We start from the raw sequence: 19,739 nt of genomic DNA on the forward strand, positions 1-19,739 counted from the left end.
ACTTACACAACCACAACCACACATAAATGTAAATGTAAATGTAGACGTATTTGTAAAGCGCACTGATACCCCGGCAAGCAGTGTGTCCTGGCGCTGTACTCATACCGCTAGGGAACCCGTCCTGGCTTTTCCCCGTGAAATGTCCACTCCTGGGCATCCCCGGGGTGCAACCAGGCATCCCCAGCGCTGTAGGGGGCCGTTGTGGAGGCTAAGCAAGCTATTGCCCAGAGTTGCAGCGTGGGACCCATGATTAGAATAGGCACTGAGGCGAGAATATCCAGTCAGCGGAATTTATGAGCCAGAGACCCGCCGAGGCGGGAATCGAACCCTGGTCCCTGGCCAGAACTCTGCATCAGGTCTGCCGCTCTAACCATTGAGCCACACTCCTCCACATACAACCACTCACACACAACCACACACAACCACACACACAACCACACCCACACACAACCACACACACAACCACTTACACAACTACACACAACCACAACCACACATACACATAACCACAACCACACACACAACCAAACACAACCACACACACACATAACCACACACACACCACCACACACACAACCACAGCCACCCATACAACCACACAAACACATAACCACACACAATCACATACACACAACCACACACACAACCACTTACACAACTACACACAACCACACATGCACACAACCACACACACAAACAACCACTCACACACAACCACACACACACACCACAACCACACACACAACTACAACCACACACAACCACAACCACACACAACCACACACACAAACACAACCACACACACAACCACACACGCACACACAACCAACCACCCAACCACACACACAGCCACACACACAACCACACCCACACACACCCACAATCACACACACACAAACACACACACAACCACACACAAGCACAACCACACACACAACCACAGAGACACACAACCACAACCACACACACAACCACCACACAACCACAACCACACACACACAACCACACATACAGTTGAGGGCTTTAAATATACTGACTTTGTGCAATAGAAGTTACCAACAATGTAATATATTAGAGAGAAGCAGTAGCTTCTCTCTATGTTCTGTCTCTCTCTTTCTGTCTGCCTCTATGCTCGATTGCCTTTCTTCTCTCTGCTCCTTGCATCTCTCCCATTCTTTTTCTCACTCTGTACCTTTCCTTTGCCTCCCTTCTTCTGGGGTCCCTCTTTGTACATCGTTCTGTATCGCTTTCTACCCTTCTTTCAATTATATCGCTCCCTGTTGACCTGTTTATTCAGCCTTCCCGGTGCCTGTCTATAGTGTCTACCCAGGTTCACCCATTAATGCCCCCCTCCCGAACCTGTGAATCTCACCCTCTGCTACTTCTCTTACTCACACAGCTGTTCCTCCTCCCTACCTAGATGTTTGACTTATTTTTTCATTTTCCCTACTCGAAGGTGATCTTATCCCTGCTGTTTCTCTTACTCATCCCAATGTGTCATTTACTTTCTTATTTCCTATGCTCTTTAAACGGGATCTTTCACCCATCGGTTTCTCGTGCTCTCTCGTTCGCCCCATGTTTCTCTTAGCTCTTCTGCAGCCAGATGGTTTGCTTATTCTCTCATTTTCTTTACTCAAATGTGATTGTAGTCCTACCCCTGTTGTTTTTGTTATTATCCTTTAATACTTTGCCCCCTCTCGCTGCCCCCTCTACCAGCATCTTTCTAGTGCCTATTTCTGCCTTTTTGTTATTTTCGTCTCTGTCTCAGTTGGCATTGCTAATAATAATGCAACACTGGCACCTGACTGCCTCAAACTAACTACACAACATAAAACAGACCACAGTTCTTCAAATCAGCCACAATACCTGAAACTGATCACAGTACGTGAAACAAACTGCAGTACGATATCTGAATTTGACCACAACCCTTGAAACAAGCATATGTGGTACTGAGTGGTATTATGTTGAGTGTAGTTATGTCGTATTGAGTAGAGTGTAAATATCTGTTGTAAATATTTGTTGTGTAATTATGTGGTATTAAGCGTTATGTTGTGGAGAGTATTTATGTTGCATTGATTAGTGTGTAAATATGTGGATTGTAATTGTATGGTACTTAGTGGTATGAGGGGTGTATATATGTTGCATTGAGTAGAGTACATAACTACACTCAACATAATACCACTCAATACTACATAATTACACATCACATAACTACACTGTATTCAATGCAACATAAATACACTCCACATACCACTCAGTACTACATAATTGCACGTCACATAATTACTCTCTACTCAATGCAACATAAATACACTCCACACAATACCGCTTTGTGCCACATAATAACACAGCACATAATTACACTGTACTCAATGCAACATAAATACACACCTTTCACTCAAGTTCGTGATATATAAAATAAAACAATTGCAATGCAATAGGTCTCACATTACTGAATCTTTGAGCTGCTAGTCTTGCATTATTATTAGCAATGCCAACAGCTTAAACTTTTATAATGCGAGATCTATTGCATTGCAAAGGCTTGGTAATGTTAGTTGTAAACTTTTTAACAAATTTTGACAACAATGTTAAAAATAAGGATCTGATAGAGTTTACATGCTTATGTGTTTTTTTACTCACACAAATGGGGAGGTAATGGGCTTTCCAAAGCATGGTTTATTTTGAAGTTTGCTTCACAGGTTTGTTGGTATTTCCAAACTCCGTTCCGACGTATTCCTAGCTGAAAATTGCCCTAAGACAGACTCTATCCAAGGGCTGAAGTAATTCCCACACTGAACATCTTTTTACCATTATTTCCTATTGCCTGGCAGAGGAGTAAACCTCTGCCCATAACTTAACGTATATTTTCATGAACCGAGCCCAATGCATTTATGTGCAGACACTAGTTTAAACCTTTCAAGCAGGCACATCACTGCTATCTTAGGTATTAAGAGACACGCTTCTGTAGTAACTCCCAGCTACTTTTAATTATTATCAAGTTTACTGAGAAATAGTTAAACATTTTAGCTTGGTAGTAATGAGGTGACGTTCAAGCCTTTCTTAAAGTGCTCAAATTCTATGAGTGCGAATTTGTGAATAGCTACGTTCTGCATCTTCAATGGCCCCACCAGTGTTCTTGCTGTGTACCTCACCCTGTGGAACATTAAAGAAGATGCAAGAGTTGGTTAAGGGAAACAGTTAAGTGTATTCTCCTCAACAATATAGAACAAAAACAAATATGCAACATTGTACTTCACACACAGGCTGGTCAATTCAAGCTTCTACATATAATGAAGGAAGTCGGGTCACAAGGGAGGCACTATTATGTGACGAAGAGCAGTACTAGCACAATGTACAATAAATAACGCCTAATAACTAACCACCAGGATGTGTCCTTAAAGTGTTTTACCACTTGTTTTGTTCCAATATGACAGGTTTCTCATTGTCCTATAAATTTACGATCTCCAAAAGGTACATTTTCGCTCAGTTGCACTGGATTGCTTGCATGCTCGCCAACAGTTTCCGGCGAGCGCTTCTCTTCACTCAACGCTCGTGGTTGTGAATTTGAAAAACTGTTTTTCAGACTGTAGCCTGGGCCAAAGAGCTCTTCCATGAGACTCTTCTTTCGGTCCCTCAATGTTGTCTCTACCCCTCTACCATCTTTTCCTTCTGGGCCCTTCTGCATTTGAGTTAGAGATTTCAGTGTTCTACCGAAGGATGGCTCGTATCTCACAGAGGAGTTCTCCAGCTCCAAATTCAAGTCTTCGCCTTGGTTCTTTGTTGGATTTTTGTTGGTAGTACTGCTTATTGGGCCAGTTGCTGGGAATCCCTGGTGCAGGTTTTCAGTGGCTTCAGTGAATTTATACTGCCTTCTTAAGCGAGCGGGAATAGTCTTTCGTTGCGATCGTGTGTCTGCTTCCTCCCCCTCAGTCTGCCTGTTCATATTAGCAGGATCCATGGGCTCCCGACTATTCGCTTCTTGCACTGCTTCCTCGTTTTCTGCTTCATTAACCAATCTTGCAAGTTCTCTCCTCAACCTTTCAGCCTCTCGCTCTTGCTCTTCTTTTCTTTTTCTTTCCATAAACTCCAATTGTTCCTGCATCAATCGTGCCTCTTCTTTTAAACGATCTACAAAAAAAGTGTACTTATTAGCCATACACAAAAGGTATGTCATTTATATTCTAGTGTTTACATGTACTGCATCATCTTTCCCAGGTTCATATTACAGTTCTAAAATGTACTTCAGTGGTGTGAAGCACAGAAAACACCAGGGAGCACTCTCAAGGGAGTAGCCAGAAACTTAAAATGTCCTCCACTTTGAACCAAGGCACTCATGGCATAATGCAAACGAAGCAAATGGTACTGATTCCCCTTGACTTTCTATCCAAGCATCTGACCTGCTGATATCCACCGTTTAACTTTTCTACTCTGTCATCCATTCATTCTTTCACCCATTCATTCAATCGTTCACCATTCCAGAATACATGGGATGATACATCTGGCCACCTATTCACACATCCATCATCTATGTATGCATCCATCTAAACATCAGTCTACATCTATCCTTTGACTTAGCCATCCATCAAGAAATCCTTCTAACCATCAATTGATCATTTTGCCCATCCACCTTTTCACGCTCACATTTCCATTTACTGTGCCACATATAAAAAATGTAAGTGTCCATTCACCCATCTATCGATCCGTTCACCTTCCACTCATTCATTTAACTTTGCCTTTGATTACTATTCCTATCTTAGGTTGAACCCTTCCATCCAAACTTTCTTTCTTAGCTTTTCTATCTTCTTTGCTTTCCACTTGCTCTCCTTTTTAGGTCTCGCGACCTATCGATGTGCGCAAGCGCATCGAGCGGAGCGAGAATTCATGTGGCGAAAACAGCTTCAAACCAAAGGGCTTTCAGCCCCGCGGTTTTCATGCAGTGCCCGTGAACCACGTGATAACATGCACGCGCATTCAGGGCCAGCCAGCCCAGCACATCAAAGGGCTTCTCCTCCCCTAATTATTCATGGCCGGCCGTACTTTCAGTTTCCCCGGAACGGCTAATTAGGGGAGGAGAAGCCCTTTGATGTGCTTCACACCAATGCGCCTCAGTCATTCCTCTTCTTTGTATTTGCTTCCAGACTCCGATCTGCTCATGTGCACAAGACGCTTTACACATTACACTCATCTGCCTGAAGTGGGAGTTTTAAACAAGCAAAGCTGGTCCTTCTGTACTTGCAGTTTCACTTCTAATGTGTGTTGTTATTTATCATGATTTTTAGCTGAGGTGTATCACGCTTGTTCATGAGTTTGATCTTTTCATACTGTGAAATGTTTTCTAAGTTGTTTGATTGTCTTACCACTGGAGGTCTCCCTGAGCTACATTTAGCCTCTGACACATGCAACGCCACTCAACCACGCAACGCCACTCAACCACGCAACGCCACTCAACCACGCAATGCCACTCAACCACGCAACGCCACTCAACCACGCAACGCCACTCAACCACGCAACGCCACGCAACTACGCAACGCCACTCAACTACGCAACGCCACGCAACTACGCAACGCCACTCAACTACGCAACGCCACTCAACTACGCAACGCCACTCAACTACGCAACGCCGCGCAACTACGCAATGCCGCGCAACTACGCAATGCCGCGCAACTACGCAACGCCACGCAACTACGCAACGCTACGCAACTACGCAACGCCACGCAACTACGCAACGCCACGCAACTACGCAACGCCACGCAACTACGCAACGCCACGCAACTACGCAACGCCACTCAACTACGCAACGCCACTCAACTACGCAACGCCACTCAACTACGCAACGCCACTCAACTACGCAACGCCGCGCAACTACACAACGCCGCAATGCCACGCAACAACGCAATGCCACTCAACTACGCAACGCCACTCAACTACGCAACGCCACTCAACTACGCAACGCCACTCAACTACGCAACGCCACTCAACTACGCAACGCCACGCAACTACGCAACGCCACGCAACTACGCAACGCCACGCAACTACGCCACGCAACTACGCAACGCCACGCAACTACGCAACGCCACGCAACTACACGCAACGCCGCTCAACTACGCAACGCCGCGCAACTACGCAACGCCATGCAACTACGCAACGCCACGCAACAACGCAACGCCACGCAACCCACTCAACTACGCAACGCCACTCAACTACGCATCGCCAATCAACTACGCAACGCCACTCAACTACGCAACGCCGCAACGCCACGCAACTACGCAACGCCACGCAACTACGCAACGCCACGCAACTACGCAACGCCACTCAACTACGCAACGCCACTCAACTACGCAACGCCACTCAACTACGCAACGCCGCGCAACTACACAACGCCGCAGTGCCACGCAACAACGCAACGCCACTCAACTACGCAACGCCACTCAACTACGCAACGCCACTCAACTACGCAACGCCACTCAACTACGCAACGCCACGCAACTACGCAACGCCACGCAACTACGCAACGCCACGCAACTACGCAACGCCACGCAACTACGCCACGCAACTACGCAACACCACGCAACTACGCAACGCCACGCAACTACACGCAACGCCGCTCAACTACGCAACGCCGCGCAACTACGCAACGCCATGCAACAACGCAACGCCACGCAACCCACTCAACTACGCAACGCCACTCAACTACGCAACGCCACTCAACTACGCAACGCCACTCAACTACGCAACGCCACTCAACTACGCAACGCCGCGCAACTACGCAACGCCGCGCAACTACGCAACGCCACGCAACTACGCAACGCCACTCACACCTGCAACGCCACGCAACTACGCAACGCCACGCAACAACGCAACGCCACGCAACAACGCAACGCCACGCAACTACGCAACGCCACTCAACTACGCAACGCCACTCAACTACGCAACGCCACTCAACTACGCAACGCCACTCAACTACGCAACGCCACTCTACGCAACGCCACTCAACTACGCAACGCCACTCAACTACGCAACGCCACTCAACTACGCAACGCCACTCAACTACGCAACGCCACTCCACTACGCAACGCCACTCACACATGCATCGCCACTCCACTACGCAACGCCACTCACACATGCAACGCCACTCACACATGCAACGCCACTCACACATGCAACGCCACTCACACATGCAACGCCACTCACACATGCAACGCCACTCACACATGCAACGCCACTCACACATGCAACGCCACTCAACCACGCAACGCCACTCAACCACGCAACGCCACTCACACATGCAACGCCACTCAACTACGCAACGCCACTCAACTACGCACACATGCAACGCCACTCACACATGCAACGCCACTCACACATGCAACGCCACTCACACATGCAACGCCACTCACACATGCAACGCCACTCACACATGCAACGCCACTCACACATGCAACGCCACTCACACACGCAACGCCACTCACACACGCAACGCCACTCACACACGCAACGCCACTCACACACGCAACGCCACTCACACACGCAACGCCACTCACACACGCAACGCCACTCACACACACAACGCCACTCACACACACAACGCCACTCACACACGAAAAACCACTCACGTTGCCAATAGGTCTCGCAGTACGACAGTTGGAGCCATTACAATTGCAAATAACAATGCCTTTCACTTTGGTTATCATTTTAAATACATAAAGGGCTTTGTCATTTACAAAACCAATAGCTCCAACTTTCCTACTGCGAGACCTATTGGCAACGCCAGTGCTTGTTTATCTTCTGTCCTTTTCCCCTATTTTCTTAAATGTATCTTTTTTATCCCCTTCACAGATGCTGCTCATGCCTTACAGAGTGAGGGGGCATATTTACGAGTCCCGTTGTGTCCCTCCGCACCACGTAATGTGGTGCAAGAGTGACGCAACTTAAAAATGAGATTTATTAGGCCAAGCAAGGCCACCTTGTGTGGCCCTGAGCGGCTTAATAAATCTTGAGTAAAGTAACTCAGCGCAAAATGCTGCAATGCCATACTCTGTGTCAGGGAGGAGTTCCATTGGAGTTGTGTGGATCTTGCCACGCAACATCCATGGATTTTGATGCATTCCCAGATTTACCAGAGGTGGAAACCTGGGAAAGCGCCAAAAACCTATGCCTCCTCAGGGAAATCTTTATTTCTCCTCATTACTTCCTCTTGCTTTGTGTGCTGCATAGAAAGAGGAAAATGCCTCAGGGGACTTATTTGTACAGGAAGGTGCCCCTTCCTGCATGTAAACAATCCACCTTACAACGCAGGCACCCTTGTACCATGGTGCAAGGGTGCATGCGTTGGTGATAAACAGCCAAAACTGCACCAGGGCAGAGGTAAAGACAGGACAAGGACAAGACAGCCCTCTCCCTGGCATACAGTGCAGCGCTTCAAGGTGACTTGCTGTGCTGCACTGCCTGACAATCTCATGAATCTGGCACTTAATGTTGAGCTTTTGTCTGCAGGGTTGAAGACAAAAGAGGCCCATAAACAAACTCACCCCGCTTCAGCTGCTAAATCAAGGGTTTCACAGTGTATCTGAGCACTTTGCTAAGAGCTGGGAGCGATATACAAGTAAAATGCATCAAATTTGAAATTGTCCTCTGCACAAGAGTAAGTGGATGGTAAATGTGGGATCTGCAAGCTCTACTATACGCAGGTGCTGTTTCAAGGAATCAAATGCAGTATCTAAGGCCCTCTATAATATATGGCCTCCTGTGATATAAACTATATATTGGAACCTGGAGCTGATTGAGAAGACTAGAGCCTATGGTTGTTCATGTCTAAAATGCAGAGTTGGTGCAGGCCATTGTTGGGCAAGGAAACTCATGCAGTAGAATCGTCTTCTGAGACCCGGCACTCTAATTTGTCCTACGTTATGGCCTTTACACGTTCTCATCTGTCCCCTGCACTTTAACCCGTTCATCTATACCTTTACTTCTTTCCTTTCCCCTTTAACTCTTAATACATCGCCTCGTGAACTTGTTCCCTTTTCTTTTTCCACATCACTCCTTCACTTCTACACTCGCTTCTGAAACTTGCCCCAACACTTCTTTACTTTGGCTATAAATTAGTCTATACAGTGCTTTTAACCCATAACTCTTTCAATACATCTTCTCTGCAAAACTCTTCTGCACATTTCCGTTCTGTTATGCACCTTTCACGTCTGTTTGCACCACTCGCGTCTTCTCCCAGCGCTCCAATCTTTCTAGCACGTCTCCTATCCACCTCATTGTTTTCAGTCTCTCCATGTCTCTTCCCTGCATCTTTCCACTTGCTGTGTCCCTCTATTCTACCCGCACTACTTCCCTTTCCACTGCACCTCTAGTGTATTTCTCGCCTCTATCCCATGCACACGTCATCTGATATATTGTGTATCCCACCTCTCTCATAGGAGCCTAGACATGAAAAGTAGACATAATTATTAAAAGACATCAAAGAACTGCCAACTGACTGTCCCACAGTCCTGAAAAGTTTCACTCATTCATGTGTTATTGTTACCACATTACTGCACTGAAGTAATTAGTCATGGTTTTAAGAGCTCCATCAACTGATCTCTCAAATCACGTACCTCGCATGGTCAGTGCAGAATTGGGGTCAGGGGGAGGTCAGGTGGTTTTTAGGGTAACACAGTCTTCACCTCCTGTTCTCTGTCGATTGGACTGCAGTCATGATTGATGTACTTGCTGTGAGTGAGTGAAGTCTCACCCACACTTACTTATAGTAGGGTGACTAGACAGTCCCTATTTCCCCGGACAGTGTTGGTTTTTCAGTCACTCGGGGGGTCCCGACGCTTTTATGTAATATAAATACGTGTCCTGGATTTAAAAGATGGTCAGCGAAGCACGTACAAGATAATGAGGTCCGCATGTTTTTACCCGCCTTCTTTTTACCAGGGACATAAGTTCTAGGATAGAAAGAGTCACCTGCTGTGCTGCCTCATTCACGCAGCACAGCAGGTCTTAAAGGGTGATGATGTATCAACATAAACTGCAGCCTGCCCCTGGGGCTCCTCCATAGACGTAATTTAGGGTCGCTGTTGCGAGCCCTGTCTTGCTCTTTGCTACCACTAGCACTGCCTTTGCGACAGCTGGCCTCAGAGTTTGCAAATTCAGTGCCAGAAACGTAGGGGCAGCTGGGGCTCCACTCTCCATTTTCTGTCAATGTTTTATGACCCTAATAGTGAATAAATAAAATATATTATTCACTAATAGTGTAATAAAAATGGAGTACAATAAGCTGGAATATGCCCTTCCTTGGCAGTAGAGGTAAGTAAAAAAATATTATAAATATATGATGTGTGCAAGCTTGCAGTTGAGTGTGTGAGAGAGTGTATATGTGTGAATTTGTGCGTATGTCTAAGTATGTGTGAGTGAGTGAAAGTGCAGGTCAAAGGGCATTTGATGTCACTTCCTCTACCCCTGCCATTTCGGTGAACTGATGTCCATCCACTCATCACAGAATTGTAAAGTTGTAAATGGCAGTACACAAACTGAAGCTTATCCAGTTCCGTTTTTATGAATTTCCTTTCTGGTACTTGTAGGCTTGTTCTACTATTAAAAATACAGGATTAGAAGCCCCAAAATATACAGAAAATCTGACTAAATTTTAGATATTCTTATGTTTTTGACACAGAACGTGTTACACAACCTTTCAATTAATTATTTTGCTTCAATATATGTAGCCTTTTTGATTTATTTGTAGAGTATGCCCGTGTAGTCTTATATCTCATATGTTGTCATTGTGATACTTTGTCCACGGCAGGTGCCAAAATGTAGTAAAGTCAAAATACTTTATTTCCAAGAAATACATTCTTTCTAAAAATAATACGCATGTTTCCCAATTCATAAAAGTAGACAATTTTAAATAGCCTAAAACAACAATGCATGATTGAGCCTTCATTGGCTCCTGGTGGTCCAGCGCAGCCTTTTTAAAGTGGGCTGTTTGATTCACCAGGCCCTCTCTCATCAAGGCCCAGCTTTTATTGCCTCCCCCCTCCACCGATATACCCCCTCCCGTGTTCTCCGATCCTGAGGTTCTAACCTGTTGTCTACTAGCTCCTTCAAGCGTAAGAAATTTAGGGGATTGAGATTCGTCTCGCAAGCCCCACGTTTCTGGAATGCTCTCCCCCTTGATCTCCGTCTCACCCGCTCCTATCCTTCATTTAGGAGGGCTCTGAAGACATGGCTATTCTCTCAAGCATACAATTAACTATTCTTCCTCGCTGCCCTGTCTTTGCTCGTCCTTGAAAGCGCCAGGAAACCGCCGGTGTACGTGCGCTGTATACATTTCTTTATCATATCATATCATGATTGCATCATTCAACCACACATACTTAGAAATTATCCAATTACAAGTGTATAAACATTAACATTTTAATTGAGAGTTTAAAAAAGGGATAACTGAGCTCTTAAATTTAGGATACTGCAAATCCTCCCTCCAACTAATTTCTAAAGCACTTGACCCAAGTATGCTCTTTATCTGGCTAATTCGAACTACTATCTCTGAGACCTCCATACGCTTAGCATCATTGCCACGGGGTTCCTTTTACCAGAGTAAGTTGACATTATCTCTGATAGGATTTGCACCAACAGTTTACCACCAGAGACCCCACCTTTAAGAGAAAATAGAAATGCAGGGCTCTGGCATCTGCCAGCACACTCCAGGCGATGGTTCTCAGCTCCCTCCTTACAGCTTGAATCATAGCATTTTTAGGGAGATCAAGAAGCAATTTTAGGTAATTACCTTCTAAACCTTCCCATGAAACCCACCTATCCCAAGCCATCACTTAGCTTACCCTGTACAACTTTACTTAGTGGCTCAAGAGTATGGCTCCCAAACTTCCACTCAAACCTTTTCACCCCATTCACCACTGTAGCTAGAACAAGTCTCTGGGAAGCCATTTGTTTGTCCCACCTCAGATGATCTGAAAAGGTTAAACCCAAATGCTTATACTCTCTAACCTGCTCTAATCGTAGGTTACCTAGGAACCACGCACATTTCCTTTTCATTCAAGCAAAAAACATTGTTTTTGTTTTGTCAACATTTATTTATTTGTTTTCAAGACAATAAGCATTTAGGGCATTTAGTTTCCATTGCAGCCCTATAGGCGTAGGATCCATTACCATCAGATCGTCTGCATACATGAGACAACTAATGTGCCTAACTCCAACCTTTGGAGAATAACAATGTGTATCGCTTAATGTCTAGGGGAGGTCTGCACTGAACAGACTAGACAACAGGGGTGCTAAAATGCACACCTGCCGCAAGCCTTACTCAACCGGCATTTTCCTTGTAAGGCTTCCGAGCCCATCAAGGTCAATCTGGACCCACTTACCAATAGCGAGCTCCATCACTAGGCCCAACATGGCTCCAGTTATCTTCAACTGCAGTAGTGTAGGCCAAAGAATCTCTATGTCCACCCTGTCGAAAGCCACATGGAAGTCAACGAAGCAGCAGCAATGGCCCCCTACCGACTACATTGACATCCTTGCAACTCTCCGCAGCGTGAAGAACAAGTCACTTACCTTCGGTAACGCATTATCTGGTAGAGTCTATTTAACAGGTATCTAGAGAGAGGGTACCCCACTATCTCCAGGGAACAGGGTACAGAGACAATAAGTCAAACGGAAATCCCTGGGGAGCACTCGTTATACTTTTGTACCACTGTGGATACACATCCAGACTTAAACAGGGAAAACTAGTATGCTATACTACAGGGAATACATATTAATTTCCACAACCAAATTGAATCGTTCACAGTCTAATTTTATTTAAAACCATATACATAAGAACATAAGCGCTTGGACATCACAATTAAAATTTCAAAGAAATATTCTTTGAAAAGAAAAAGTAAAACAGTTAATCACAATATTTCATCACAATTGACAACTCAAAATTTAGGATTAGAAGCAAAGGAAAACACATATATGACATCTCAACAAATCATGCGCGAAAGCAATAAACAAGGACCTATTAGTAAACAAACCCCTAGTTTAACTGTGGCTTCTTGATCTCTTTGCCACTATTTATCTCTGGATCCAAAGGCCTGTAGTTTTTTTGTCAATATAAACAACAGTAACAGTAGTACATGTACATCAGTTGTTTACTGGGCCCTGGTTCGGATTCTCTGTATGTACAAAAGTGCGTCGACGCGTTTCGGTGCAGAACAAGTGATACTGTGGCACCTTCTTCAGGACTTCTTTGATTGGGGTTTCTCACTTCAATGAGTGGTGACTTGCACCCTCTCCCTTCTGTGTGAGGGAGAAAATCCAAGCTAGTGCATCTGTGGTGTTCAGTACATTTCTTCAGTGTTACACATCATAGTCCTCTCTTTTTCAAGAAGAGCTCCTTGTATTGGGTTGTCTTTTCCTGTTATTCCAATCTTTTAAGTTGCTTGGCTGAATATCTTAAAATTTTATAAAACTCTCCTCGAACGGGTATAGGATTGGGGATCTCCTTCAAGGAACTGGATATGTTCTCGTATTTGCCGGAGCCGCGTCTTTGCCTCGTTCCAACACAGTGTTGGAACGAGGCAAAGACGCGGCTCCGGCAAATACGAGAACATATCCAGTTCCTTGAAGGAGATCCCCAATCCTATGCCCGTTCGAGGAGAGTTTTATAAAATTTTAAGATATTCAGCCAAGCAACTTAAAAGATTGGAATAACAGGAAAAGACAACCCAATACAAGGAGCTCTTCTTGAAAAAGAGAGGACTATGATGTGTAACACTGAAGAAATGTACTGAACACCACAGATGCACTAGCTTGGATTTTCTCCCTCACACAGAAGGGAGAGGGTGCAAGTCACCACTCATTGAAGTGAGAAACCCCAATCAAAGAAGTCCTGAAGAAGGTGCCACAGTATCACTTGTTCTGCACCGAAACGCGTCGACGCACTTTTGTACATACAGAGAATCCGAACCAGGGCCCAGTAAACAACTGATGTACATGTACTACTGTTACTGTTGTTTATATTGACAAAAAAACTACAGGCCTTTGGATCCAGAGATAAATAGTGGCAAAGAGATCAAGAAGCCACAGTTAAACTAGGGGTTTGTTTACTAATAGGTCCTTGTTTATTGCTTTCGCGCATGATTTGTTGAGATGTCATATATGTGTTTTCCTTTGCTTCTAATCCTAAATTTTGAGTTGTCAATTGTGATGAAATATTGTGATTAACTGTTTTTACTTTTTCTTTTCAAAGAATATTTCTTTGAAATTTTAATTGTGATGTCCAAGCGCTTATGTTCTTATGTATATGGTTTTAAATAAAATTAGACTGTGAACGATTCAATTTGGTTGTGGAAATTAATATGTATTCCCTGTAGTATAGCATACTAGTTTTCCCTGTTTAAGTCTGGATGTGTATCCACAGTGGTACGAAAGTATAACGAGTGCTCCCCAGGGATTTCTTTTGACTTAGAGTCTATTTAACTGCAGATTCCTTACCTTTGAATTTCCCAGGCATCAGACTGGATCCAGAAACGTTTGCTGAGCAATACTCCTTGCGTGCGACGTCGGGTGGCTCCATTCGGCTCAGCGTGGCACGGATGACGTCGGTAGCATCGGTTATGAGGTTGCAGTGCCTATATAAGTGCCACCCAGGCTCACGGACGTCAGTACTTTTCGTTTTTCTTAGCCAGAAGCCAGAGCCAAGAAGTGACTGACATAAACATGTGCAAAACTAGGGCCCTGAAAGGGGAGTAACCCTACTACTACATCAGTCCGCAAAGCGGGGGAGGCATGGGTGGGGCTGTAAGGAATCTGCAGCTAGATAGAGTCTCTACCAGATAATGCGCTACCGAAGGTAAGTAACTTGTTCATCTGATGTAGTAGTAGGGTAATCGCCACTAAGAAGGCTGTTTTAATGGTCAACAGCCAGTGGGGACAGCTGGGTAAAGGCTCAAATAGAGCGCACACCAAATATGTGAGGACCAAATTAAGGTCCCATTGTGGCATAATAAAGGGCGTGGATGGAAACAAGTGAACCAACCCTTTTAGAATTCTATTTACAATAGGAGATATAAAGAGAGAAGGTTGGTCCGGCAGCCGCAAAAAAGCAGACAGGGCAGAAAGGTAACCCCTACATGTACCCAAGGCAGAGCCCTGCTGGGTAGGGGTCAGAATGAATAAAAGAACAGTAGAAAGAGGAGCAGAAAGAGGGTCAATAGACCTTTCTGTACAGTATAATACAATTTTCTGCCAACGGCAGGCGTATACTGACTTAGTGGAGGGCCGCCAGAATAACATTACAGACTTCGGGAGTAAGGTCAAACGCCATCAACTTCTGACGCTCAATCGCCACGCATGGAGGCGCAGAATTTGACAGGTTCGGGTGGAGAATCCTCCCCTGCTGCTGCGACAGAAGATTCTCCCGAAGGGGCAACCTGATCTGAGGAGCGACACTCATGCTCAGAAGCTCTGGATACCAGACTTACCCAATCCGGCACCACAAGAATGACTTCTGCCCGGTCGCTCCTGATCTTCTTCAGAACCCTGGGCAGAAGTGGTATGGGTGGAAAGGCGTACAACAGCCCTGAGCTCACTCGCGACAAAACGCGTCGCTTAGCGATAGTCGCCTTGGAAACTCGAGCGCGCAGTACTACTGACATTGCATGTTCACTTCGGAGGCGAACAAATCTAACCAAGGTTCTCCCAACTGCTGAAAGAGACCATGCGCCACCTCCGACTGGAGACGCCATTCGTGATCCGCTAGGCATCGACGGCTGAGATTGTCTGCCCTGATGTTCTGAAAACCTACCAGGTGTTGAACCACCAGTGTTATGCCCTGATGTTCCAGCCAAGTTCAGAGACGCAGGGCCTCTCAACAAAGGGTTCATGACCCCACCCACTTGTTTATTGCAGTACCACATGGCCATAGTGTTGTCCGTAAACAACTGCACCAACTTCCCCTTAACAGAGGGAAGAAATGCTTTTAATGCCAAGTGAATCACTCGGAGCTCCAACAAGTTCATGTGGAGCCCCATCTCTGCCGGAGACCAGTTACCCCTGATCTCCAACATTCCCAAGTGGCCGTCCTATCCCAAAAGTGACGCATCCGTCACAATTGCGAAATCCGGTTGGGGAAGGGAGAGAGGTCTGCCTTTGAACCAATCTCGGTTCGTTAACCACCACTGCTGATCCTTCGCAGTTCCTTTCAAGATCTGAACCACGTTGGTGAGATTTCCCTGTTGCTGTGCCCATTGGAACTTCAAGTCCCACTGCAGAGCCTGCAAACGCCATCTTGCATGTCTTACCAACAGGATGCAGGAAGCCATGAGGCCCAACAGCCTCAGAGTCAACCTCACCGAAATCCAGGATAGAGGCTGAAATATCGGAATCATAACCTGAATATCCTGGACTTGCTACTCTGGAGGATAAGCCCGAAACTGCACTGTGTCCAGACAGCTCCGATGAAAGGGAGCGTCTGAGAAGGAGTCAGGTGTGACTTCGGCACGTTTATAGAAAACCCCAGCGAATGCAGGCTGTCCGCCGTAGTCTCAAGGTGGGAGACGACTGCCTGGGGCGAGGACGCCTTCAACAGCCAGTCGTCAAGGTAGGGGAAGACTGAAATCCCTAACCTGCGCAGATGAACTGCAACCACCGCTTCACCTTGGTGAACACCCAAGGGGCACTGGTAAGGTAGAAGGGGAGCATGGTAAACAGCCCTACCTTGAACCGTAGGTAACGCCTGAGGCCCGGCAGGATAGGAATGGGAAAATAGGCGTCCAGCAGGTCCAGCGCTACCCTCCAGTCTCCTTGGTCTAAGGCAGACAAGACTTGAGCCAATGCAAGCATTTTGAATTTCTCCTTTTTGAGGAAGAGATTGACGGTCCGAAGATCCAAAATGGGCCAAAGACCCTTGTTCTTCTTCGGAATAACAGCCACTGCATACTTCTGAAACTGGAACCCTTTCTATAGCTCCTTTGGCCAAAAGAGACGTAACTTCCTCTTGGAGCAGTTTTAAGTGATCCTCTTCCAGCCGTTCTTGACTTGGCAGAATAGTAGGAGGAAAAGAAAGGAAAGGAAGAGAATAGCCCTCCTGGACGATCTGCAAGACCCACTTGTCTGTTGTTATAGATCTCCAGAGTGGGAGATGAAGACGAATTCTCCCACCCACTGGAGTAGTGTGGTCCTGCAGAATCAGCCTAGGAGTGTTTGGAGGCTGCAGCTTCTTTGGGCAGTGTGGTGGACGACTTTTGACCTCCATTCTGAGGATAGAATGTACAGCGTCCACGCGTGGCTTGGGAAGCCTGTGTGGGACGGGGGATAGAATAGGGCTGACGCGGCTGGAAACCCCTTATGTTGCTGCAAAAGGAAGTTTTGCCACGAAGAGTGGAAGAGAGGCCCAAGGATCTGACCGTAGCTCGAGAGTCCTTGAACCTGACTAGGGCGAGTCAGCCTTTTCCCCAAAAAGGCGGGTTCCATCAAAGGGCATGTCCATCAAATTGGCTTGGACATCCCCCGAGAAGCCAGTTGTATGAAGCCAGGCGTGGCGCCTTAAGCCACTGTCAATGAAATATACCTGCCCAGCGAATCGGTCGTCAAACCACACCGAATGATGAATTTTGTTGCATTTCTCCCGTCCTTGACAGCCTGGGAGAGCACAGTCTGGGCCTGCTCCGGGTTTGTGGCAGCACTTGCGCAACCGCTCCCAAAGAGAGTGGGAGAAACGGCCCAATAAGCATGCGGTATTCACCGACAGCAATGCCAGACTTCTTTCCCAAAGAGTCCAGTCTCTTAGATTCCCTATCCGGAGGGGTGGAAGGTAATGCACGGTGGGAAGTAGATGCCTACACCACCAAACGTTCTGGATTGGGGTGTTGGCTGAAGAACTTTGGGTCGCCCGGTGCTGGATGATGGCGGCGTGCAATCGTCCTGTTCACAGGAGCTCCTGTGCTAGGTTTGGACCAAGTTCCTAGTAGGACGTCTGTAAGTGCCTCATTACAGGGCAAAAGGGGTTCAGAGGTGGAAGCCCCAGGTTGAAGCACTTCGGTCAGGAGATTAGTCCTGACCTGCACTGAGGGCAACTCCAGTCCAAGGACCTCAGCTGCCTTCTTCGCCACATAGCATAGGACGCCCCCTCCTCCGTAGCCACTGTAGGTGGAGAGAGCATGCCAGTGTCTGGGGAAGTATCCAGACCACTGGCTTCCCCAGGTTCCCCATATCAGTACAAAGTCTCCTCTGGGACATCCTTGTTCTCTAAAGGGTCTCCAGACTCCTTCCAGTCCTCTCCTGAGCCTCGCACGTCCACAAAGCGTTCAGGTGACAACATAGAACCCCTGGGTTCTGTCCATGTCGGATTCGGCATCGAACGACGCAGTTCCTGCTACGTGTCGTTGGGGATGAGGATGGGGCTTGCGCCACTGACAGCCTCCGGCAACGCCGTTGGCACCCGACTTCGGGTTCGGTGTCGGGGAAGGTCACGGTGATACGACTGGCGTCAAACCGGATCCGAGATTGGACCCCTGAGGGCCCACCGACACCGTGGCCACAGCCGATGGCGTCGAACCCGATGGGGCCCATCCGACCCCGCGGGGCCCAAGTGCTCAGCAACAGGATCGTTCCACTCAAATATGCGGCCTCATAGAAATCCTTAATTTGAGCGGGTGTCAGAACCAGCTTCACTTCTTTTCACTGGCCAGAGACACAGGAGCAGAACAACGCAGGCTCCCAACTCCCCTTCAGGACTCCCCGGCACACACAATATAAAATGCGTAGCCTGAAGAGCCCCGCCGGGGAAAGGGGAATGGACAGAGAAGAGAATGCACACAATGTTGTCTTCTTTCTTCTTCTTGTGTGATATTTAGCTTCTGCTCTACTGGTCTGGTTTTCTGCTGCAAAACAAATCACATTTATTTACTTTATCCTTCTAAACTTTATTCCTACTCTCTCTCTCTCTCTAGCTCTCTTTACCTACCCAGTAGCTGTGTGCCATTGCTTCTCTTCTATTACTGCTGCTCTTCTGTACTCAGTTAGTGTCCCTGTAATTAAAGAAACTATTTTACTTTTACTCTTCCTTCTTTTACTCCAACTCTGCTTAATTCCTTTCTTCTAAGTGCTCACCTAAAGTACAAAGACAGCTGCCTTGAAATATAATTCTTAACTTCACCTTGTGAACTCTTCAGTGCTTCTAGAAGTTCTACAGTTACTTCACTGCAATATCTCTTGCACCAATTAGTCACTGTATTACTTCATGTTCTTTCTCTTCCAGTATCATGGAGGGAAAAACTAACTGCTGGATATGAGCTTCTTTTCAGTCTCTGCTCTCTTAGTAACTTTCTTGTCAAGGAAATTCGTATCGAACCTTTTATTCCAAATATAAGTCTACGACTTGTGCTGACTCTGGCTGCTACACAAGCCCTTGGATATATTCTGCGCACTCGTATAAGGAAGCGAAGCTTCTACGAGCATGCGCAGTTCTCTTTATCTCAGTTATTTCAAACTATTCAAAATTGTGGAAAATGGAACAGTCTTACTTGGAAACTTCTCCTTTCTAGACTCAAGGATTCATATGCTCTGGAAACGCGACGCGTAGTTTCAGTCCCTAACTAACGCGACGTGGCAAACACCTCCTACTGCTCCGAGTGCTCCGGTGAAGTGCGTAGTTCGCAGCGCGCTTCACCTGGAACTCTCCGATCTCGTTGATGAACTAGAGAGCTAACCTGACTCCAATTGTGGGATGGACAGCCGCCATGTTGAAGTCGGCC

At 46.5% G+C, this 19,739-nt stretch overlaps 1 protein-coding gene across 1 annotated transcript in view; it reads right to left on the reverse strand.

Annotated features, from left to right (window-relative positions):
* Window positions 1–3,193: 3,193 nt before the first annotated feature.
* LCA5L (lebercilin LCA5 like) overlaps window positions 3,194–19,739 on the reverse strand; it is an 861,785-nt gene continuing 845,239 nt past the window's right edge. Inside the window, exon 10 of the mRNA XM_086936277.1 lies at window positions 3,194–4,128. Within this exon, the coding sequence (XP_086792403.1) occupies window positions 3,440–4,128 (689 nt within the window). The 3' untranslated portion in view covers window positions 3,194–3,439. The remainder of the gene's footprint in view (window positions 4,129–19,739) is intronic.

The sequence above is a fragment of the Lissotriton vulgaris genome, chromosome 8, assembly GCF_964263255.1.
Source record: "Lissotriton vulgaris chromosome 8, aLisVul1.2, whole genome shotgun sequence".
Taxonomy (NCBI): Eukaryota; Metazoa; Chordata; class Amphibia; order Caudata; family Salamandridae; genus Lissotriton; species Lissotriton vulgaris.